Source organism: Tachyglossus aculeatus, chromosome 13 (assembly GCF_015852505.1).
Source record: "Tachyglossus aculeatus isolate mTacAcu1 chromosome 13, mTacAcu1.pri, whole genome shotgun sequence".
Taxonomy (NCBI): Eukaryota; Metazoa; Chordata; class Mammalia; order Monotremata; family Tachyglossidae; genus Tachyglossus; species Tachyglossus aculeatus.
The window spans coordinates 6,301,474-6,326,695 of NC_052078.1; the positions used below are offsets into that span (position 1 = coordinate 6,301,474).

The window sequence follows — 25,222 nt, forward strand, 5'->3', positions numbered from 1 at the left end:
TGCAGTGATTGCTATCCCAGGTCATCAAGGCTGATCCCTAAAAAGGTCCACTGCTGCCTCTGAGTCCCTCCAAGACTTCTGTAAGGCCATGGAAACTCCTCCAGAATGAATAATAATAATTACAGTATTTGGTAAGCACTTAGTATGTGTCAAGCACTGCACTAAGTGCTCAGAAATCCACTGGTCCCCCTCATTGGCTTTTAAATCAATTCATTGAGATTCCAAGATCCAGATGATAATAATAATAATTAATGATAATTATGTTATTTGTTAAGCGCTTTCTGTGCCAGGCTTGGGGTAGATACAAGCTCATTGGGTTGAACACAATCCCTGTCCCACATAGGGTTCACGGTCTTAAACCCCATTATAGATGTGAGGGAACTGAGGCACAGAGAAGTTGAGTGACTTGCCCAAAGTCACACAGCAGACAAGTGGTGCAGCGGGGATTAGAACCCAGGTCCTTCTGACTCCCAATCAATCAATCAATCGTATTTATCAATCAATCAATCGTATTTATCGAGTGCTTACTGTGTGCAGAGCACTGTACTAAGCGCTTGGGAAGTACAAGTCGGGAACATATAGAGACGGCCCCTACCCAACAGTGGGTAATAATGATGGCATTTGTTCCCAAGCCTGTGCTTTATCCATTATGCCACACTGCTTCGCTATGTCTGATGTTCAGTTAATACCTGGTTATATTTTACTCTACCCTTGTAAATAGTGTCAGAAACTCCAGCAGTCCCCAGACATTTTATGAGCCCCGATTCTAAGAGAAACCAGTTCTGCTCCCAGATCAGACACCTTTTGAGTCACACCCCAACTCCACAGTATGTTCTCATAGGCTGACACCATAATAATCCATTTCTTGTGTCTAATTAACATTATAGAACCAACATACACAACCCCACTCAAAATTATAATGAATTCAAGTTGGTAGTATTTTTCAAATCATACAAAGGAATGTTCCCCCAAACTCTTAAGCCATAGTACTAATCCTGGTATTTATTTCATTATACTATGAGGATTCCCGCTTATTGAAAAGGGTATTTTAAGGGCAGACTAGAACTACTATAAATTAAAATCCCTTGGCTTTGAATGAGTCTGTCAGCAGTATAGCTTCCTGAGGGTACTGATGTTGCTTAACTTTCTGCTTCTCTTAGGGCTATTCAGCTTTCAGTATTAACTTACTTTGTTTTGGAATGACATGATCGATAGTCTACATCCAGGCTCAATGCAACCCTATTCCCAAATTCAGCAGCTCATCCATTCAAAACTGCTTGTGAGAGATCCCCGATTCCTGTAAACTCTTGCTTTTATAAGATTATGATGATTTCTCATCTACATCTCCATTAATAAGCAAACAAAATGTCTAATTCTAGCATGATGGAACTTTTCTGGTGGGAAGTAGTCCCTTAAAGGATGTGGCTAAACAGCCCCTCAGCTGATTTCATCATTAAAATACAGAGGGGATTCCTTTGGGCACTTGTGTCCCAAGCATTTAGTACAGTGTTCAGCACACAGTAAGAACTCAGTAAATATGATTGATTGATTGTGAATCAGGAAATATATTTTACGTCCCTGTGACAAAGTGTAAGCATAACATTAAAGACCCTCTTGGGGAGGACATTGACTGAATGGCAGCTGGCAGCTATCGGTAGAGTACTCAGTTCAAATAAGGATGGATTAGGATCAGTTTGGTGTGGATAATGAAGGGAAAATGTTGGTGGCTTCCTGGAACAGGCATCCTCCAGGGCTGCAGCATATGACCACAAGGTATATGAAGCAGTTTCAGCCTGGAGTAAACTGTGTCCAAAAATAACACCCCCTCATCCTCCTTCCCTCCCCCCCCCCCCCCATGCCCAACCACCCCAACTTCTCAGCAGCAGAAATGGGGAGTGGTGGGGCAGGCTGTGCCACTAGTTTTATGTAAGGGACATGAACCCCAGCAGGAACTTGGGACATGTTCCAACCTGGCTTGCCATGCCACCAAAATCCGTCACATTCCAACAGTCCACCAAAATCTGCTTATGGGAGCTCCAGATTCTTTTTTCTGATAGCCTCCAAACCTCTGACATCTCATAATTGTTATTATTATTAGTAGTAGTAGTATAATATTTGTTAAGGCCTTACTATTTGTCACTCACTTTTCTAGTTACTGGGGTAGATATAAGTTAATTGGGTTGGACACAGTCCCTGTCCCACATGGGGTCACAGGCGAAGTAAGAGGGAGAACAGGCATTTATTCCCTATTTTATAGGTGAGGAAACTGAGGCACAAAGAAATTAAATGACTTGTCCAAGGTCTCTCAGCAGGTTAATGGCAAAGCCAGAATTAGAACCCAGGGCCTCTTACTCCCAGGGCCGTGCTCTTTCCATTAGGCCATGCTGCTCTCTTCTGTACTTTATGTAGAGCCATGTCTTAGCCCCAGGCTTAGCCTTTCCAGAATTGAGTAGATGCATCCCTGGAGACTTGGAAAGACTTCCATGAAAGGCTTAGTGAGAGTATCACAGGGATTTTAGAAGAGGGAAATGTAGTCAAGGACTCTCCTCTGTTTCTAGATGTTTTCCCATCAGGACTTTCAAGACAGTTTGCTACCACAGCACCTGCTCTCCTTTCCTCAACGTGCCCCTGGGAGATTATAGTGACTGTTGAAAATAATTGCATTGGGGAAGAAACAAATAAAAACAACCAAAGATGGGCTAAATTGACCATATTCGTGCTTTCCCTTTCATTTAGATGTAAAACCTATCATACTTCTTTTTGCATCTCTCATATTGTTAGAGTGGAAAATACTAGAAGACAGGGACTATTCTTAGCTTTGGGTCAAAGTAGCACCAACCTCTGTTTCTGATTCATTCTCTTCCTTGTTTTTTCACCCCTAATGACTGTTCTTGTTTATTTTTTATAGTATTTGTTAAGTGCTTACTATGTGTCAAGCACTGTTCTAGGCTCTGGGGTAGGTACAAGGCAATTAGATTGGACACAGTCCTTGTCCTGCATGGGGTTCACAGTCTAAGTAGGAGGGAGAGTAGGTATGTAATCCCCATTTTACAGATGAGGAAACTGAGGCACAGAGAAGGTCACACAGTAGGGCAATTGGCAGAGCTGGGATTAGAACCCAGGTTCTGCTTTCCACTAGGCCATGCTGCTCCTTAAGAACTTACTATATGCCAAGCACTGTGATAAAAGCTAGGGAAGATACAGATGTGGGATGTATACAGGTGTGAGGTATTTGGACTTATTTCCTGCCCAACATAGGGCTTACAGTCTAAAAGACAGTGTCCCTCTGCCTCTTGCCCCTCTTCCTTCAATTTTAGCCATTGTTCTGGGCTCACCTAGGAAGATGTCTAGCTGGCAGGATGAAGGTCAGCTCATTCTCTACTGCCCATGCACCCTTGAATCATATTCCTTCAAGCACTTTTTGGGTTGAGGCCGTGTGGTTTAGCAGAAAGAAATGGGTCTGGGAATCAGCCTACCTCCTAGTCCCACTGTCGCCACCAACCTGTTGTGTGACCTTAGTCACGTCACCTAACTTCTCTGTGCCTTGGTATCCTCATCTGTAAAATGAGGATAATACCACTCTCCCTTTATCACAGTGATGTTGTAATTATCTTATTATCAGTGAAATAGGTGAAGTGAAGGGACTTTGTAAAGCTAAAAACACTTTACAAATACAAATAGCTATATTTTTGCTAATATTATTTCAGTGATTATAAGCTCATGGTCATTGTTCATCTTTGGCTCTACAGGAAGTTGAGTAAGCCTGGGATGGCAGAACCAGGGAAGAAAGTTACCCCCAAGAGCTGAGCACTTGAGTGGGGAGAATTATTATTATTATTAGTAGTAGTAGTAAAAATAATAATAATAACTGTGGAATATGTTAAACCTTTAGTAGGCACCAAGCACTGTATTAACCACTGGGGTAGATACAAGATCATCAGGCCAGGCTCAGTTCCTGCCCATGTGGGACTCACAGCCTAAGGGAGAACAGGCATTTAATCTCCATCTCCATCTTCTGTGGAGTGCCTCAGGAAAAAAACACAGATAGAAAAGTTGACGCCACATAAAGTTATATATTGGAGATGCCATTTGGCAACTCTGTCTAGAAGCTTGAAACTTGGCAGTCAATTGTGGGTTGCACTCTCTCTACAGGTCTTCAAGAAAAGGACAGACCCGCCATTTAGGACCATGTAGGTTGTCTCTGTGCCTGAGGGACAGGGCTTGAATTACCAACAGGTCTGTGTTCTGAGGGAGCCTCAGTTTCCTCTGACAATCTCCCCAAAGCATATCTGACCAGACGGGCACTTCCAAGCCCCAAAATGATCCCAGCTAGGATGATGGGAATGCAAGTGATTAGGAACCCTTGCTGAGAGCGATAGTGGTTATTGATTTTTCCAGAATTCCAAGTGAGCAAAATGAAGCTGTGGGATGGATCAGTCACTCAATCAGTAGTATTTATTGAACTCACACGGGGGTGAGCACTCTTCTTTAGCATGGAGAATACAGTAAAGTTGCTATTCCCAAGCATAGATTTAACCCCAAAGCCTTGTTTCTCACCTGTATGTCCGAGAAAAACTACAACCCCTGCTCTTTCTTCATCCATCTCCCGCTTTCCAAACTTTTAGCAAAAAGCACTGGAAAGGCGGACTGAGGGAACCGCATGAGCTTTTCCACGTAATTCAGAGCAGCTTTGGTTTGAAGTAGAGAATGCACTCAGTCCCCAAGGAAGAAACTGAATATGGCAGGAGCTTGAAAGACCACCGTTATCTGGCTGCAAGATTCATTTTGGTCAGCTGTCTGACACAACATTTCCCCTGACCTATATCAGGGTTGGACGGAGCAGGTCCGCTCCCTTTCAGATCTTGAGTTGAATGTTACGTTCAGCTATTGGTTACTTTGTGCTGAGCTGTGAACTGTGTGGTTATTGGAAGCAGCATTAAAAGCTAGGGAGTGCCTCCGTTTTCACTGTTTTAGGCAACAGACTGATTGTACACAATCCTGGCTGCTGGCTAAGACCCTCATCCGACCTGCAGATATCAGAGATGAATTCTTCAAAACTGCCCAGAATGAACAGACTGAAACAATTCTGGAAGGTGAGTGAAAAGGAGACCCATTAAGTGCACTGAAAAAGTTTTTAATTTTTAAAAAATTTCAAATCAGATGACTTGCTTTAGGATATAGACTGTCAGCTATCTGCATTATCTTCTAAAACTCGACTGGAAGGATTTGATTAAGCTTATTTGATGTTTGCCAAAGGTTTAAAATTTAATTTTAACTAATCTTCAGCAGATTCAATCAGCATCCAACTCTGCTTTGGATATTTTGAGGAAACATTTTTTTCTGGAAAAAGCAGTTTAATATTTGAACTCCAATCTGAGAGTTAATTACATTTATTGCAGCTGATGTAGCAAAGAGCAGGTTTTGATCTTCCATTGTGGTGATTTATTTTAGAGGTGAGTTGGTGGATTATAAATACAAAAATGAGAAAGTGAAGAAGTAGTTAATGGGTATTCCTCCTGAATGAATCTGACAGTATCTTGGTCTAAGGAGGGGAAAAAGTTAAAAGATTCTTGTGTGATATCGCACCTTTTATTCATAAAAGAGAATCCATGTACCACTAATTGGGATCCACTGAGGTTTAGGTTGTCTATTGCAAGATATTATTGTGAGCCATTGTAATGAGCAGGTAAAATCTACTCTAGCAATCCCAGCATGCTAATCTTGAAATATTTCTTTGGTGCCTCCCTTGTTATGCCTTGGGAAATAGTTGGTTAGTTCTGGTTGAAAGAATCTGTTATGATTCACAGCAAGTGAAGTGTCTTCCTTGTCTCTTGAATACTGGTAGATCCCAACAATTCTGCTAACATTCAGGTCCCAGAGTCATAAAATATCACTAACATTTAACATTTGTGTCCACAGTTGGGCACCCTGATTTTAATTTGTCCATATTTATTATGTACAATGCCTTCAAACCCAGGAATCAGAATTCAGTTTTACAAAAAAAAAAAAAAAAAGGGCAGTTTCCTATGTGGAGGAATTGGGAGAATCTATCTGGAACGAACATTCAAATCTTGGTAATAACTTTGAAGGAGTGCAGGACTTAAAGACCATTTTCCCCAACACAAGAGTGCTTATTTAGCTTCCTACTAATGGGGAAATTCCATTACCAGAATCATGAAATTGCATTTTAATCTGTTTCTCCTACATAGCTGGGCAAAACAAACAATTCCTTCTGAAAGCAAGATGTTTGTGTATGTGTGTGTGTTTCATATGTATATGTAAATATATATAATATAGTACATAAGTAGATACTGCATCATAAATGACAAGCCATTATTCCTGCTGTCAACCCAGAGCTCTCAAATGAGCTCTGGGAGCAGTTAAACTTGGAAAAAGCAAGATGTCCTTCTTGAATAGAAATGCTATTACCATAATACAGTCCTGGGAGCTTTTAGAGTGCCCTGTCTCCAACATAATAGTACGTTTGAGTTTGGGAAGAAAGATAAAAAAATAGAAACTTGTAACAGCTACTTAAAATCCAGGATATTCCATTGAATAGCTGTAGAATATTCGCTCAAATTGACTAGTTTAAATTGTCTTCATTTGCTTCTCATCAACCTCAAAATTTTTTTTACAGTTTTCAGGGTAATAAATTCAATTCTTTTATAGGATGCACAAATAAAGGGAAACAGACAATCTCAAAAGGTCTGATCCTCTCAGGTGCCGCTTTCTTCATTTCTATGTGTTAGTGTATTTCCAAAGAAAGTCATTCCAACCCTTTCAGTCTAAAAGATGGCTGAAATTTAGTATTTACATATATAAGTAATAATAATGATGATGATGGTATTTGTTAAATGCTTACTATGTGCAAAGCACTATTCTAAGCGCTGTGGAGGATACAAGGTGAGCAGGTTGTCCCACGTGGGGCTCACAGTCTTAATCCCCATTTTACAGATGAGGTAACTGAGGCTCAGAGAAGTTAAGTGACGTGCCCAAGGTCACACAGCAGACATGAGGCAGAGTCGGGATCAGAACCCATGACCTCTGACTCCCAGGCCCCTGGTCTTTCCACTGAGCCATGCTGCTTCTCTTAGAAACAGAATAGAAACCTTTATGGGTTCTCTGTCGTCTGTCAAAAAGAAGATATTACTTTGTGTGTGTGTGTGTGTGTGTGTCTGTGTCTGTGTGTCTGTGAGTGTGTGTATATGTATTCCACACTACACAGTGACACTTCATATTTATTGCTTCCAACCCTCCCAGAATCACATTTTGCAATGGACGTATCGTAAGCAAACCTCCAGCTTTTAACTCCATCAATAGAATAGTGAACATAGAGCAAAATTCCAAAATAATCAGACTAAGTCCTTAATTATTTAGTGATGGGGAAATCTGGAATTGTGGTATAATTACTTTATAGTCTCAACTATAAATTACTTATTCTCATTGTTATGCTGATACTATGCTAATAACTCCAGACCATTAGTCTCGAATATGAAAACAGAGTTCCAGAGAGAAACTGGAAAACAATTTCAAAGGAGAACCTGAAAATACTCACAGTAGAGAACACCACAGTGGTATAAACACAGTATTAAAGTATTCAAAGCTGAGAACCTCACTGCTCCCTTGGTCTTTTCCAGTTTGGCTCAGGGTTCTAGGCTAAATTTGATCCTTAAATGCCTCTGAATGCATCCCAATGAACTCACTCCAGAAGGTCCGAGGTCAAAATTTAGGTTTCTTTGTACGGTTCCTTCAGATAACAGAGTCGGTGCCAATTAATGATGAAGTTTCCAAAGAAACCTTTTGAGGCTGTGCTGTGCAGAGTGCCAACAGTGTAGAAAAACTTGCAAAAAAAAAAAAAAGATAAAAAAATCACATAGTGCCTTCCCTGTAAGGCCACCTTGTGACTTTTCTACTATCTGTTATTTAGAAAATATCTAAATAAGTGTTGATTGTCAGAGGAAGGTCTGCTGTCATCACTAATGGACTGATGGATTGATGCATTTTTCACCAACTAAGTTTGGGACCCAGTGGTGCCAAACTGAGTCTCTTAACAATCTATGTCTTGGATCCCAAGAGATGCCCCAAGAACAGCCACTTTGGGGCTCTCCTTTAGCCAATGGATGAGTTTCTCTCTGGATTTTCACCTCCTCCTCACACTACAAGAGCTCTTCCCGGCATCCATTTTGAAACTGGTTTGGCTCTTATCAGTCTTCTTAACAATTATGAAAGGGAGTTTTAACAAAGCAAGAATCTGTGAAGCTTTGTCAACAGCAGCATGGAGTGGGGGAGGTAAGGTCACACACGGGGACAAGAGTGGGACTGAAAAAGGAATTGCTACTCCTGTAAACTGTCTCCTCCCTGACCCCTTCCTCCCTCTGTTCCTGGGTGTACTGGCACCTGGCCCAAATCTCTAGAGATTATCTCACGGGGTTCTCAGGACCAGTAAATTTGGCAGCTCCTTCAGTAGAAGTAGAAAAGAGTGAATTTGGAAATTTTTATGCCAGGATATTTTTATTTGGAGGGGGATGATTTTTGATACATGGCATATAGAGATTAGGGGAAAAACATATCTCATTAAAGAGTCCCTTCTCTGAGTTTAGCTCAGGGGACTTAGATGATATATACTTGGGCCAAGAAAAGTAGAGATTTGGAGCCATTATCCAGGTGGTTCAATCAAAAAATGCTGCTGGAGGGTAAACAGGAACATTTGAGTGCCCAAATTATCCATGGTTTGTATTCGGAGACCAAATTCATGTGGCTGTTTAACCATCAATTTCACATTGGTGATTAAAAATGTATTTTTGGAATTCAACCCCAAACATTGATTCTAAAGAAAATAGAAAGGGAAAGTAAGGGAAAGGTAAAAGGATATTCACTTTCTAGCCTCAGTGATGTTTGCTTCAGAAACCCTCCCCAGTTGGGGACAATGCAGCTTCCAGTGAACACAAGTGATTTCCCTCCAAAAGTGATCTTTTGTCTGGTGCCACACATACACAACCCACAACTTGCAGAGTAAGCACTGCAAGTCTTACTCTCCTTCTCCTACCTCCCCAAACAGGTCTTTAATGTCAGGTGATATCTGATCATAAGGCCATTTGAGTCGGAGTATGGCATAGTGGATAGAGCACTGGCCTGGGTGTCAGAAAGCCATGGTTTTTAATTATGGCTTTGCCACTTGTCTTGTGCATGACCTCGAGCAAGTCACTTAACTTCTCTGTGCCTCAGTAAAGTGGGGATTGAGACTGTGACCCCCAAGTGAGTACAAGGGACCCTGTTGAACCCAATTTGCTTGTATCCACCCCAGTGTTTAGTACAGTGCCTAGCACATCATAAGTGCTTAACAAACACCATAATTATTGTTATGATCATTATTGTTAATATAGTCAAAGGGCATCCATCAAAGCAAGGTCTTTTCTGTGGAACTGAGGAAAGAGGAAGGGAAATGGGAGAAGTGGAGGGAAATTTACATAGGAAGTTTCCTGCTCCCCCGAAACTCTTATTTATGTGCAAATGTAAATTTGACATAGCCAGAGCATCAACCCAGGTAAAATTTTAATTTATTTTTAACCAGCACTTGAAAAGTATTAATTTGGCTCTTTATGCACCAACATTAAAAGCTGGAAGTAAATACATTTTTTATGTTTCTGACATGCTAGCCCAAATATGATTGATATGTTGGGAAGAAAAATGAGTCTAAAGGAAAAGCTAACATTTCAGTAGCTGGAGAATCAATATAAAGGATGCTCCCCTACTGAAACCAGAGTGTCAACTTTGGACTCCGAAAGACAAAGCTTATACATGTGCCCTTTCTCTCTCTCTCTCTCTCTCACCCTCTCAGTATATAGTTACCAACATCCTATTACGTATGAATATTATACCTGAATGTGTGTAACTGCTGAGCTGATTGGCTGAATGAGCCATTTCTTCAGAATCTTTTGTTTCAAACAATCAGTCAAACAATTGTATTTATTGAGCACTTAGTATGCTGAGCACTATACCATTCATTCATTTATTCATTCAATCATATTAAGCGCTTACTGTGTGCAAGCACTGTACTAAGCGCTTGGGAAGTACAGGTTAGCAACATATAGAGACGGTCCCTACCCAACAGCGGGTTCACAGTCTAGAAGGCAATATTAAAATCAAATCTCAAGTTTAAAAATTTACTTTCAGTATTTGGAATAAGTTTGTTCTTATTCATATGAAGATGAGAGTATAAAACTGCCATAAGGAAAAGTTCAGCTCGGTGGGAGAGAAAGATAAGGAAATGTACCCTCTGGATAGCACTTGGCAGAGTACAACACAACAATTTAGCAGGCTTATTCCCTGCCCACAAAGAGTTTACAGTCTAGAAGGGGAGACAGATAAACTGGAGTGTTCTGCCTCAGCAAAGATATATTTCCAGACAAAATGTTAATTGGTGCCAAATCAAGGTGCTCCAGGCTCCAGGCTCCAGGCAGACCACTTGGTGAATGATGAATAAAGTGAAAACAAAAACCCACAAACAATGATCCTGATCCTCTGCAGTCAATCTTGTTAAAGATGACGGGATAGTGAAGATAAACACTGTTTTGTTGGAAATCACATGAACAAGTAATATGTTGCTAACCTTTGGAGTTCAAGGATATTCCTGATATTGGGATTTTATCCAGGCGTAGTTCTGTGGGAGAAATTGTTGGGATCATATTGGTTGAAAATGCTTAGCATGTGAAATACTTATTTGGGATGGGTGGAAATCTGATCATGGACTCTCCCGACGTTAATGAGGGCTGTGCCTTGGTCCAGTCACAAAGGCTTCTGGACTGAGAGCCTGCAAAAAGAAACTCATTCTAGTGATAGTAGCTGGCTCAGGTGCTATATGCAATCTCTATCTCTGCCAGGCCTGGTCTTACTGGGGCATGGAGTGTATCGACTAAGCAGGAAGGAAAGGGTAGAACCTATTGCATGATACCTGCAGTGATTTTGTGGGATAGGGACTGGGTCCAACCTGATTAACTTGGATCAACCCCTGAGCTTAGAACAGTGTTTGACACATAGTTAACACTTAACACATATTATTATTATCATGTACAAAGCCCATTTAGGACCAAAGTGGCCACAGTGTGGTGCTGGGACCATGTTGTAATACTATAGACCAGTAAGCAATCACCTGGGTAGCCACTGCAATCACTGATAGTGTGGATTAGCCAGTTATTTTAAGTATTTCTGACACCCTAGGTCATCCTTAATTAATAAATCTTCATTCCTGATGGAGTAGGAGTAGTAGTAGTAGTAGTTATTCAGTACTTACTGTGTGCAGAACACTGTTCTAAGCACTGGGACAGAGCACATAGGTGGGAATTAGACATGATTCCTGACTCTCAGGTGGCTCACAATCTAAGAGTATAGATGGGGAAGAGGGGCTGGAGGCAGACATTTCAGAAATGATGAAACATTAAAACACAACATAGACAAATACACAAAATGAAAATAAAGTCAGTGGGGTGTTGTGACTAGTGGAGCAAAGTTTCAGGCTTCTCGAACCCAGTGTTCAGGACACTCCCGTAGCCACAGCAGCCTCTTCAGCAGCCACCAGTCTTCGCCGGATTTGATGGGGGGGCCTCAGACTGTGGGTGGTTCTCTTTCCTGCCGGGTTGGGTGGCTCTTTAGTGGCATGAAGGAGGGGCGGTGCTGGTTCCTGGGGAGAAAGCATGTCTGGTTGTCTGGGAGTCAGAAGGACCTGAGTTCTAATTCTGGCTCTACCACATGCCTGCTGTGTGACCTTGGGTTAGTCACTTCATTTCTCTGTGCCTCAGTTACCTCATCTGTAAAATGGGGATGAGTACTGTGAGCCCCATGTGGGACAGGGACTATGTCCAACCTGATTAGATGGTGTCTACCCCAGTGCTTATAATAGTGCTTGACACATAGTAAGCACTTAAAAAATACCATCGCAGTTGTCTGGTGAGTGGCCAGGGGTGGGAGCTGCTTTTTTGTTTCTGACTGAGGAGATGGGAGCCCCAGCGAGCACTAAACTACTTATGGCTATATCTCTCCCCTTCGACTTTCCCACCCCAATGTGAACTTGTGCACGTGTGTGCACACACATGCACACACACACACACTGCAGTGAAGATGGGTTGAACATTGAAAGGGAGATTATTGAACACCAATATACCAGCCTCAGGGACTTAACATTGTCAGTTGTGTCTCTGCATGGTAAATAGCTTGTTTCTTAAGATTGTTCATTTTAAAAAAATTGCTAGTAGTCTATTGCTGCAGTACTTTATTAGTTAAATTTTAATATTACCCAAATGCTTATTTACTTCATATAGTGTAATTATTCTCCACAAATATGTTTTAGAGCGAAGTATTAGTAAGTGTTTTTTAAAAGGTTTTCCCTTCTCTCCCAAGTGAAATGGAATTGTTTGTTCGAGGTTGGTATTGATTGGGAAAATGGATGTAACTTGTGGAAGAGCTAGAATAACAGAACTACAGTGAGTATTATCTATATTATCAAAAGTCTGAGAAGTGTGAGTATTTACCATGTAGTCTGTTTATGCTCAAAACAAAGGTTTCCCAGGAGAGAAGACCTGGTTTTTCCTTAAGAACTGCTTTCTTGGCCCAGGAGATCCAATGGAAGTCTCTCTCGTCTTTGGCAATTGGTCATGACAAATGTAGAACTTGTTGGTTTCTTTGACAAATAGCTTTCTCATGTCAAGTGATTTTAAAACCATGGTATTAATTTCTTCAAGTAAAATAGTCTAAGCAGTAATCCTATTTATTGAGTACTTTGGGAGAACAATGCACTGTTTTCAGTGCTTGGAAAGGTAGGCCAGTGCTTAGAGCAGTGCTTGACATGTAGTAAGTGCTTAACAAATACATTAAGAATAATAATAAAAATTATTATCATTATCATTATTATTTTCTGTCCAGTAGGAGCCTGTGTTGTAATGGGGGAGACTGATATGGAAATATTCAAAGCTACTGGAATCAGAATAAATAAAATTGAATGATAAATTGCATATACATAACAGTAAAGTAAAACAGAAAAAATTATTTTTCTGAATGTATGATACTTTATACACTAGATAGACTCATAGATAGAGAGAGTATAGATATTTCACTCTTGGAGTCATGTTTAAACTCAGAGCAGCAACCTGCAGCCAAAGATAATATAGTTCTCAATGGTGTGTGTTCCTTCAAGTCACAGAGTCATCAGTAAACCTCAGGAGGAAATAAGGGCTTTTGACCTTGGACCTTGTTCCATAGCTGACCAGTTATGAAAGAGACCTGTTGATAAGGGCATTATGAAAAGATGCTGAACTGTTTTTTGTTTTAAAGCATTTCCTGTCACTTTAGATTAAAACAGCCAGTTGAGTAGAAAGTGGCCATTTAATTCTTGTGATTTTTTTTCCCAGTTTTATAGACTATGCTCATCAGAGAAGCAGTGTGGCCTAGTGGATAGAGCACCGGCCTGAGAGTCAGAAGGACCTGGGTTCTAATCCCAGCGCTGCCACTTATCTGCTGTGTGACCTCGGGCAGGTCATCTAACTTCCGTGTGCCTCAGTTACCTCATATGAAAAAATGGGGATTAAGACTGTGAACCCCATGTAGGTCATGGACTGTGTCCAACCTGATTATCTTGGGTCTACCCCAGGGCTTAGAACAGTCCCTGGCACATAGTAAGTGCTTAACAAATAACATTAAAAAAAAAAGAAAAAAATTGAGTTCTAAACCCAGCTCTGCCACTTACCTGCTTGGTAACCTTACTTCCCTGGGCATCAATTCTCTCATTTGTGAAATGGAAATTAAATACCTATTCTCCCTCCCCCTTGGACTGTGAGCCCCATATGAGCCTGATGGCATTGTATCCACTCCAGTGCTTAGAACAGTGCTTGGCCCATAGTCCCTGCTGAACAAATACCACAACTATCATTACTACCACACTTGGTTGCTGTACAGAATGCAGCCACAGGTTACTGTTCACTTGGGACATTTTGCCCAGAAAACAAACCAGCTCTGAGCTCCATTTCCAGAACAAATTTGGTCTTGGACACTCAACCTTGTTTGTACTTTCAGTAACCAACTCCCTCAGTACCAGTATAAGAGATACCTTAAAACTGTCAGGCCATTCCATGACAGGGAGCCAATCCATTAGGGATCCAAATGATACCTGCTAATGGAACTTTTCAACTAAATTGTTACTCGAAATTGGTAATTCAGTAGTGTGCTTGATAGAAATGAAAACCAATGTCTCCTTTGGGCAGTGTGTTTCCTTTCCCCTTCCTGGTATCTCCCCATTTTAATGTCTTACAGGCCAGGAGAGGGGTGAGGTGGAAGCTGTTGACAACAAAAGAGGCCTTTCCTTCCACTAGAAAGTGAGGTCATTCACTCTGGAGACCCCAGACTCAGTAAACTGGGAGAAGAGCACCAAGTTCAGGTGTCACTGGAGGCCATGAAAAATCTCCAAGAGGTTTTTCTTGGCATGTTCAAAAAACAAATATTAATAAGGCACACTCAGCTCTTCAGACTTCCTTGCCTCTCAGCAAATGGGGATAGAGGAAAACAGAAACTCAGGAATCCTGTGAAGCATGATGTGGCCAAGGACCTATCTATTATTAAATGCCAACAGTGTACTCAGTACTACATAATGTCGAAAATGGAAAAACAAAACAGAGAGCCCGTCTGGTCCAAAGTATTTGATCCAAGTCACTTACGCCAAACAATTTGTTCTTACTTGCCAACTTTGAGAAGTGATTATTGCTTGGTCTCATGGTTTGGGTATTATTGTATGGGAGTAGGCTAGTCGAGAAAATGAGGAGCACATTACTGTGAGCTAATGATTCTGTTTTTGAAGTACCCATATAAGAAAATAAGAAAAAAATGAGTAGCAAGAGCCAAGATATAAAGACATAGCCTGGAGCAGGATGTTCAAGTGGTCTAACCCAGTATGGCATCACTAGTGGCCCTTTGTTCTTAAGACTCATGAGGTAATGAGTAGGAGAAAGAGAAGCTGTGATGAGATTATTGCTATAGAAGGGGAAATGATTCCAGAGACTGGGGTTGGGGGGTGGGGGGCATTGGGATTTACCTTGAGAGATGAAAGGAAATGTCATTAGAGAAAGTAGTGGCTGATGAAGGTCTTGGCTCTAAAAGAATATGGTCATTCTCTTTGAAAGGAGATGCACTGACATTTGTTCTGATCTGCTGTGAGCCCATTGTTGGGTAGGGACCGTTTCTATATGTTGCCAACTTGTACTTCCCAAGCACTTCATACAGTGCTCTGCACACAGTAAGTGCTCAATAAATACAATTGAATGAATGAATGAATGAATGGAAATTAGGGTTCTAAGAGTCGGAGAAAAAACCATGTCTGTAAATGATGACTTAAAGTTTTCCATATTTGGGGACCAACAGACACCATTATTTTCTCAGCAATGCAGTTTGCTTCAAAGAAGTTCAGAGCACAGTTGTGCTTCTGCTTTTTCAGAGGTGGCAAACAAATCTATTTTTATTATTTTGTTTGGCAATCAAAGCTTCTGAGACCAAATGAGATTTTGCATAAGAAATCCTCTGCCTATCCCCTAAGCCATTAAAAAAAAAAGAAATCCTTCTGGGCATGCTTAGTTCAATATTTAGAAGCAAAGAAACAGAAAATAAGTCAACCTATTAATATTTTTAAGTGATCTCTGATATCCTGAGGGTATTTTGTTTCAACTTTACCTAACCATAATCTAAAGAAATCGATGCAGTGAATCCATAGCAGAAGCATGGTTAATGGCAGTGGCATTCGAAGAGGAGACACTGTAAAAATAGGAAACTTGATGAAGGAGCCTGGGAAGGCGAATGAGTCGTAGTGGGAGTCGGGGATGGATGAAAAAGGGGCTTCACATCCCGGCCGCTATGGTGCTCACAGGAACTTATCTTGTATCTACCCCAGTGCTTAGTACAGTGCCTGACATGTAGTAAGTGCTTAACAAATTCAATAAAAAAAAAAATCCTGACTTTTTCCCTACTAATTCTAGCCTGAGTGAGCCCAGTGGTCCGGGATTTCCTGTTGGTGAAAAGCTGAGGCGGTTTCCCCTATGATAGCAAAGGACAGGGCGGGTGGGCACCAGCTAACCTGATTCAGTCAACTGCTTCCATCAGAAAACTGTCTTTTCATGAAAGCTCTCCTGACATATCAATAACATCTTGCCAAAAGGCCCATTTATTCTGAATAAGTATAGATTATGTTCAATTAATATAGATCATGTCACCAAGCAGTTAATATAGATTGTCATCGCTGAGCAGTTCATAATATAGACAAGATGAGACACAATAGCATCCTATTAGGAGAGTGAGAGAGAGAGGGATGTGTCTTCAGGATGGGCTAGAGAAGAAGGCAGAATAGTGTTTTTCCATGCCAAAGCTTTTATTCAGAACTGCACAAAAGTCTTTTCCCACTCTGTGGGTGGTCCCAGACAGGGGCCTTCCTAGCTGGTCTCCACTCAGAATAATAATAATAATAATAAATTGTGGTATTTGTGAAGTGCTTACTGTGTGCCAGGCGCAGTACTAAGAGCTGGGGTAAGTGCCAGGTAATCTGGTTGGACACAGTCCCTGTGTCTTAATCCCCATTTTACAGCTGAGGTAACTGAGGAACAGAGAAGTGAAGCAACTTGCCCAGGGTCACACAGGAGACAGGTGGTGGAACAGGGATTAGAACCCAGATCCTTTTGACTCCCAAGCCAGTGTTCTCCTGGGCCTCCACTGGCAGCAAAGTTATGAGCCTCCTGGGGACAGAGGACCCTGTCTAGCTGGGAATTTAAGCCAAACCAACTCTCTCACCTTGGAATTGACACACCCTCTGGTTAAGTGCCAGGCAGTTGGGGAAATGCTTGGGCTGGCAGGACTTGCCCCATATGTGCTTAATTGGTTACACAGAGACCTTCATTAGTGGAGAGTACTGCATTAAAACTCCCCAGGTACTGTCCCTAGTGCTGCCCAAGCAAATTAGAGGCACTGGAAGTGTAAATGTGAAGCAGGAAGAAGTGTCGTGCACCTCCCCGTCAATCAACAGCATTTATTGCAAATCGATCAACCAATCAGTTGTATTTATTGAGCACTTAAATTGTGCAAAACGCTGTACTAAGCATTTGGGAGACTATGCTACAACAGAGTTGGTAGACATGTTCTCTGCCCACAACAAATTTATAATAATAATTATGGTGTTTGTTAAGTGCTTACTATGTGCTAAGCCTGTTCTAAAGCTCCAGGGTAGATGCAAGGTAATCAGGTTGTCCCACGTGGGGCTCTCAGTCTTAATTCTCACTTTACAGATGAGATAACTGAGGCACAGAGAAGTGAAGTGGCTGGCCCAAGGTCACAGTTGACAAACGGTGGAGCCGCGATTAGAACCCAGGACTTCCTGACTTCCAGGCCTCCACTACACCATGAAATATAGTCTGAAGGGCTGTGACTCATCACTGCAGAGAGACTTGTTCCACAGGAATAGCTATAGATTCTGTCCTTCCAGCCTCTCCTGGCTGACTCTGCCTTCTGCCTTCACAACATCCCAATCCCTGCTCACTCCAGCCGCCTGTAACGTGCAGACTATAAACCCCACCAGCATCAACTGACCAGGCCATCTTTTTTATTACTATTATTATTTTCTATGGCATTTGTGAAGCACTTACTTTGTGTCAAGAATCAATCTAAGCGTGCAGTAGATACAAGTCTGGCCAAGCTTCTTCATGCTTCTCTTCCTGGGATGAGATTCTCTAAGGTTTGAGCAGTAGTATTCCAGCCCCATACCTCCACGGCAATCTTCATATTAAATATAACCATTTCATAAGTTTTATTGCCCTTTTTCCCGTGGAACAAACAGAACTTCAAAATACAACCCATAAAAACCTAAAAATAAAATCTCCTCCTTCTGAGTAAACCAGAGATTTATTAGACAGTATCCGGGCATGGTTAAAATGTCAGGAAATGCAAATGTTCAGGTTCTTGTAGTTAGTTATATTGATTCACTCATGTTGCTTATATTAAAGTGTTTTTAATGGGCTAGAGAGTATTTGGAAAATATTACATATGTGGAGTGCTGGAGAGCTGATGTTGCTATGACAACTTCAGGATCTGCTTTTATTTTTCCCCAGTATAATTCTTCAAACTTTTAGTCATTTAAAGATGTTGATTTTATTGGAAAACAATAAAAGAGAATTGTTCCCCAATTCCCTAATAGACTGTATTCAGTGGGCCGGGCTTCAGGATTCTCCGTGGGCCAAGGTTGATCACTGTGGTGTAAAAAGCAACTAGTAGCATCTTTTGGGGCCCCCCTGGGACCTGGAAGATCCTGGCCTGTTGCCTCTCTTTGGGGAGCAGTGGAGTTTGCAGCATTCCACTCAGGATCCTCTCTCCCCCACCTCTGTCAGAGACAACCTGAAAACCTGTATGGAGAGGGGAGAGAGAAGGAAGAGATGGCAGTGTGGCCTTGTACAAGGCACAAAGGCCTCAGAATCAAGAAACCTGGGTTCTAGTCCTAGTTCTGCCACTGTTCTTCTTGGGCAAATCACATAATCTCTCTGGGCCTTTGATTGTCCTCATCTGTAAAATGGAGGTAAGATCTCTGCTCTCCCTTGAGGGGCAAGTACCGATTATCTGATTATATTGTATCTACCCACTGCGCTTAGGACAGCAAATTGGTATAAAGTACATATTTCAAAAATATCATCATTAGGAATTCCTAGATTCCAAGAACCATGTCCAGGGCAGTGTGCATAATGAATAGTGCAGTAGTAAATGCCATTAAGAAAATGTTGCCCACCAGTTCAATCAGGGAACCCTGCCTGCACCAAACCACCTCCTCCTCACCCCCCAAGATTCCCACAGCAAGTTGCTCTGGGCATTTTTTTTGTTGGAATACTTGGCCATTAATCGTCACTCCAGTTATCTTTGGAAGAAGTCAATAATGTAACAGAAAAATTTAGTGTAAATACTTAGTGCCTCATTTCCATGTTTTATAACTTCATTACAGCTCAAAATTATTCCAGTGATATTTTCTTCCTTTGTGAGATATGCCCTCACAGGAGATTTTTTATTTTATAAGGTTGTGTTGTTTTTTCAAGGGGAAAATAATCTCATTTTAAATTTGGAAATGGGATTTCAGGCTTCCTCTCTAACTCCTAATACCCATCGGTGCCTGAGTTATGCCCATCTGACTGGACTGAGGAGAGAAAATGTGCACTGCTTTATCTACGTGAACAAAATGTGTGAATGATTCTCTCTGCAATAAATGCAGTCTCCTGGTTGCTGTCTTACCATCTAATTCTAATGGGAATTAGAACCATCCCTCCATTTCACATTTTATAGAGAAATAAGCAAGCCCAAACAAACTTTTGCTCTTTCCTAGATACAAATCCAGGAAAGCTGTAGCCTTAAAAGAGAAAGTGTCTCTGAGCTGTTGACAGTGACAGAGGTGGGATGCTTTGAAAGTACCTGGTGCATTGAGCCAAATGCTTTTACCTGCAAGGGCTATCTAGGGCCCAGTGAATAGGGATAACTGGTTGGTTTGGAGCAGCTGTGCAGTAATTCAGAGAAGATTTCAGAGACTTGATGTTCTCTAAAGTTGGAAACCAGTAGGAGTAGGAGCACAACATATTGAGAAAAATCTCTGAAAATGGAGGAGTAAACATGTTGCTAAAAATTTGCTGAAAATGTAGGGCTAATGGACTAGACAGCTTTTGAAAGGAAGGTGAGCATATCGGAACATAAAAACATAAAACCTAAAAGGTATATGTGTAGAGTTTCATATTATATAGCTCCATAAATAAACATCGCTAGATTATATGATATACTTTATAGCTACATCTATGTAGGTATGTTTCCACATATATATAAATATAAAAACCGTACCTACACCTGTACCTTATGTCTGACCTGATTATCGCATATCTACCCCGGCACGTAGTACAGTGCTCAGCACATAATAAGGACCTCACAAATATGAATATTGTTCATATATATATATGTGTGTATATATATGTTTAAAAATTCATTTATATTTAGATTTTTGACTGAAAAATGAGTCTACTGATGGTGAGATTTTTATTCATTGTGTATGAGTGGGACTAATAAAACTAGTGTGTGGCTGGCAGTCCCTTCTCTAGCTTTGTGTTTGGAACATAGACTCAGCAGCTGTGGTGCTCCGAGCATCATCCGGAAAGAGGCAGACAATTTTAGAGATCCTCTTCTGGTATCCCTAACATCCTCATTAATGGTGAGGCTGTTGTCTGTAGGGAAGCCCAATTTTCCACCCTGAGGGGTTGGTCATCCTAGAACTGCATAGAACCTGAGGACCAGCCCACGCCGGATCAGCGAAGAACAGGTCCCTCCGCTCTCATGTCCTTCCTAGGTGGGAGAAATAGACTTGGCCGAACAGATACAAGAGCTAGTGTTTCATTGGATAGAAAGCCTTAGGCAAGCTGGAAGGGGAGTTTTCCCCGAAATGTTCAGTTGTGACTGAAAACTGAACAAGGAATTTGTCACAAATAAGTACTTGGATGAAAGTACTTGTGCCCAACATCTTCCCTCTCTGTGTTTTATGATGTTACTTGTACATATCTGTTCTATTTATTTTATTTTGTTAATATATTTGGTTTTGTTCTCTGTCTCCCCCTTCTAGACTGTGAGCCCACTGTTGGGTAGGGACTGTATGTACTTCCCAAGCGCTTAGTACAGTACTCTGCACACAGTAAGCGCTCAATAAATACGATTGATTGATTATGATGTAAACCATTTTTAGCTCTTCCCCACCCTGGCCCTCAGAATCAAGTTTTCTTCCATTTTCCAGGAAGGTGAAGTTATGTTCTGTTCACAAAGAATAGAAAGCTTTATCCCCAGAATAAATTGTGCTTCCTAAATGAAGTCTGGGGTCCACATTTAACCTTCCTACAGAATTGCACAAGGCAATGTTATTTATTTTTTGTCATTGAAAAACCCAATTATCACATTTGTGCAGCATTCCTAAAAATACAGTCCTCAGGGTTCTGTCATTCTCTCACATCGGGGAAGGTGGAGACTAATTATGATAATTAACTCTTCTTATCTTAAAAGCACTTTGCAGTCATTAAATAATGAATCCTCCCAGGGCCATTCTGGGAAATAGGGGAATGAAATTATTCCACTTTCTCCAGGGGAGAAACAAGTGGCGAAGGAGAGTGATTCGTCCAATGTTCCCATCAGAGAATCAGTATGAAAATCAAGTTTGAGGCTGCTAAAGATTGTTCTCTCCCCTCTAATTCCAAGAACTAGGCCAGGCTGCCTCCCACAGACCCCCTGGACATAATATAGACTACAGGCTTGGTAGCTGCCACAAAAACACCAGTCGCTATGTGAACTGTTTCAATCACAGGCCATTTAATTTTAAATGGGAACTACACCCAGTTCTGCCATAGCACAGGTTTTCAATATGGGTTTGGCTAGAATGACATTAGGGAATGCGCACAAGTCTATTCGGTCTCTGTGCTCCGTGTTATTGAAGAAACTCCTGATTTTCACATGCACATCATCGCCTCAGTAATGTTCAGTCACTTAGTATATAAGAAGGCAGAGGCCATGGCCCTCATAAATGCCATATTTTGCTTTGCTTTTTCATGGTATTTGTTATGTACTTATTGTACTAAGCACTGTGCTAGATACAAATCATTTAGGGGGGACAAAGTCCCTGTCCCACATGGGACTCACTGTCTACATTGCTTGCTAAATAGTCCTCATTGCTGCCATGTGAAGGTATTTATTAAATGCTCACTGGAGACAGCACCTTGTACTGAGCACTGGGAAGGACAACAGAATGAAGGCATTTAGTTACTGCCCACGAGGAGGTTATATTCTAATGGGGGAAGTAAGACAAGGAATATTTACAAATGACATAATTAGCATAAATAATTGCATATACACATAGGTGATTGATGAGGATGGGAGTAAGTACAAAAGTGCTTGAGGTGGCTGGAGAAATGATATGGCTTGGTGTGGATGTGAGCCCAAAGTACCCTCCCCTTTTCTTTTCTGCTTAGAGTTTGATAATCTTTTGTTCAGTAGAAGAGGCTCAACATCATTTATAGTGAGTGACTGTTATTTACAGTGCACCTTCTACTAGTCCGCAGTATTTTAATGCTGAAGTTTTGAAACTAGGGAAGGTAGAAAATTAAAGAGAAAATAGAATTCTTCAATGTGGCATTCTGATTTTCACTATTTCAGAGAAGACCAAAAATATAGCATTAGTAAGGTTGGAAGGCAAAATGAAGCACAGGGTCATCTTCCTTGCAGCAGGGAGAATGTTTAATGAGGGCGGTGGGAATTTCGAGCTGAGCTCTCCAGCAGAGAATGAACTGTTAGAAATCCTCATATGGTAACTCTTTGGACTTAGAGGCATGTAAGAGGGGAGTCCCATCCTGATGGGTCTGGGACAAAGATATTGGGCACAATCTTGGGATGGGGGTGCCCGTGCCATTTAGGACTTTTCCGAGGGCAGAATGGTGGATATTTCCCATGGTGCACTCTTTGCCCCTCCCAGGATCTCTTCACTGCTGTCCCTCGCTCCTCACACACCCACCTCCCTCCCACTCCTTGCTCATGCCGTTCCCCCTGTCTGGAACTCCATCCTTCCCTTTACAAATCCTAAAGACCACAGGTCTTCCCGTCATCAAAGCCCTCCTGAAATCCAACCTCCTCCAGGAAAATTTCCCCAGTTATTTCCCATCACACCAAGTTGCATCAAGCATCCATTTTCAGCCAAGTATACACCACTATGTAAATTACCTATATATGGATCAGTAGTAGTATTTAATGATTTATGTGGCATATAGTCATCTATTTAATCTTCCATACTCTCACTATTATTGGTTACGGTCTTGCCCTTCCTCATACTCGCACTCTTTGTAAATTACTTATGTGTGCCTGTCTCCCCCAGTAGAGTGTATGGCTCTTGAGGGTAGGAACCATGTCTTTTGCTTCTGCTGAACTCTCAAGAACTTAGTACAGTGCTCTGCACTCAGTGTGCATATAATAAAAATCACAAATGGTTAACTGATAACACACCTGCTCTCACTAGAGAAGCTGGAATTCCAGCTCACCAAATGAGAAGCAGCGTGGTCTAGTTCATTCATTTATTGAGCGCTTACTGTGTGCAGAGCACTGTACTAAGCACTTGGAAAGTACAATTCAGCAATAAAGAGAGACAGTCCCTGCCTGCCCACACGGGTCTTGGATAGAGCACAGGCCTGGGAATCAGCAGGACCTGGGTTTAATCTCGGCTCTGCCACCATTCTGCTGTATGACCTTGGGCAAGTCACCTAACTTCTCTGTGCTTCAGTTACCTCATCTGTAAAATGAGGATTAAAACTGTGAGTCCCGTGTGGGATATGGATTGGGTCCAGCTTGATTAGCTAGTGTCTACCCCAGCATTTTGTACAGTGCTTGGCACATAGTAAGTGCCTTAACAAATACTATTTAAAAAAAGAAAAAAAGAAAGATCTAGGAGCTTATTCATTCAATCGTATTTATTGAGCACTTTGTGCAGAGCGCTTGGAAAGTACAGTTCAGCAACAGAGACAGTCCCCACCCAACAACTGGCTCAAAGTCTAGAAGGGGGGAGACAGACAACAAAACAAAACAAGTAGACAGTCTTCAATAGCATCAATATAAATAATTAGAATTATAGATATATGCACATCATTAATAAAATGAATAGAATAATAAATTTCTACATATATATACAAGTGCTGTGAGGTAATAAATTTCTACATATATACACAAGTTCTGTGGGGCGGGGAGGTGGGTAGAACAGAGGGAGGGAGTCGGGGCAATGGTCGGGGGGAGGAGCAAAGGAAAATGGGGCCTCAGTCTGGGAAGGCCTCCTGGAGGATGTGAGCTTTCAGAGGGGGCTCTACTGCATTCTTGGAATCTTCAAAAGCTGTGTCAACAGATCAATCATTCAATTGATCAATGGTATTTATTGAGTGTTTACTGTGTGTGGAGCACTGTACTAAGTGCTTGGGAGAGGACAATCATGGTAGACACATTCCCTGAGCACAAGGAGTTTACAGTGTAGAAGGAGAGACCAGACATATAAATAAATAAGTTATGGTTATAAGTACAGACAGAAGTGCTTTGGGGCTGAAGGTGTGTGTTAAAAATGTGGAGTCCCAGGATTGGCCTGGATCCACCTTCAGTGGTGGTCTGTGACCCAGGAACTTTAATGTCAGAAATACTTGTCTGCTTGGCAAGGTTCCTTTTAGAAACATATGGCTCTCGGCTGTATATACGCCTCTGTTTACGTGTTTCATTTCTGTCTTTGAAGAGCCATAGCTACCCAGTGGTGATCAAGGCTATACAGCCTTCTCATCTCCCTAGCTGATTCATCCCCTCTCGAATTCAAGCTGTACGCATAGATCATTACTCTTGTCATGTTCCTCTTCTGCTCACCATAATAAATATTAAGCAAGTGCAATGTACTTACATAATTTGCAGAATTGATCTGCTAACTTAAAAGCTTGACTCACCAACAAAAGAAAACAGAGTGCTTTGTGCAAAGGTTAAATGCACAGTTTAATTGGCAATTGTGCATTAGAAACCTATTGTAAAACTATCACCGTGTGAGGGGAGATGAAGATGGCAGAGTCAGGGAAATTCATTTTCTTTGTTGGCCATTAAAAAAAATTAAGCCCCTGGAATTTCAATGAAAGATGAGGTAGGATCAGAGTCTGGTGAATGTCTCATCAGACTTTGTCTTTCTCCTTCAAAATCTCACTCACCATTTTGATGAAAGGAGTATTAGGAATCCATGCATCTATGAAACTTTGCAGTTATTTCTTGGGCAAAGTAGCAAGTAGGTAACATCGGGGGATAAAGCAAATCAACGGGAGGTTTAAAAAGATACCTTGCTTGTAGACTGCTTTTTATTTTTCCAAAGCACTTTCATGGTAATTATCTCATTTTTTCCACACAATATCCCTGTGAGAAAGGGAGAGGTGGGAATTACAATCCCCCTTTTGTTCATGAGGAAGGGAAGGCTCAGAGAGGTTAAACATCTTCCCCAAGGTCATACAGCAGGGTAGAGGCAGGGCAGGGAGTAAAACCTGAGCCTCTTGGCTGGTAGTCTCATGCTGCCTCAGTTAGACCACATGAGATGTTAGTTATGTAAAGCTAAAAATATATGCAAAGTGGTGGAAGCTTAGGTCAGCTTTTGGGGCCTTTGGGT

At 41.4% G+C, this 25,222-nt stretch overlaps 1 protein-coding gene across 4 annotated transcripts in view; it reads left to right on the forward strand.

Annotated features, from left to right (window-relative positions):
• DPP6 (dipeptidyl peptidase like 6) overlaps positions 1 to 25,222 on the forward strand; it is a 551,379-nt gene that overhangs the window by 197,922 nt on the left and 328,235 nt on the right. The window contains exon 2 of one of the 4 annotated variants that reach the window (XM_038755601.1): positions 4,975 to 5,093. The exons of the other annotated variants lie outside the window; for them this stretch is intronic. Within the exon in view, the coding sequence (XP_038611529.1) occupies positions 5,043 to 5,093 (51 nt within the window). The 5' untranslated portion in view covers positions 4,975 to 5,042. The remainder of the gene's footprint in view (positions 1 to 4,974; positions 5,094 to 25,222) is intronic. 4 annotated transcript variants of the gene reach the window in all.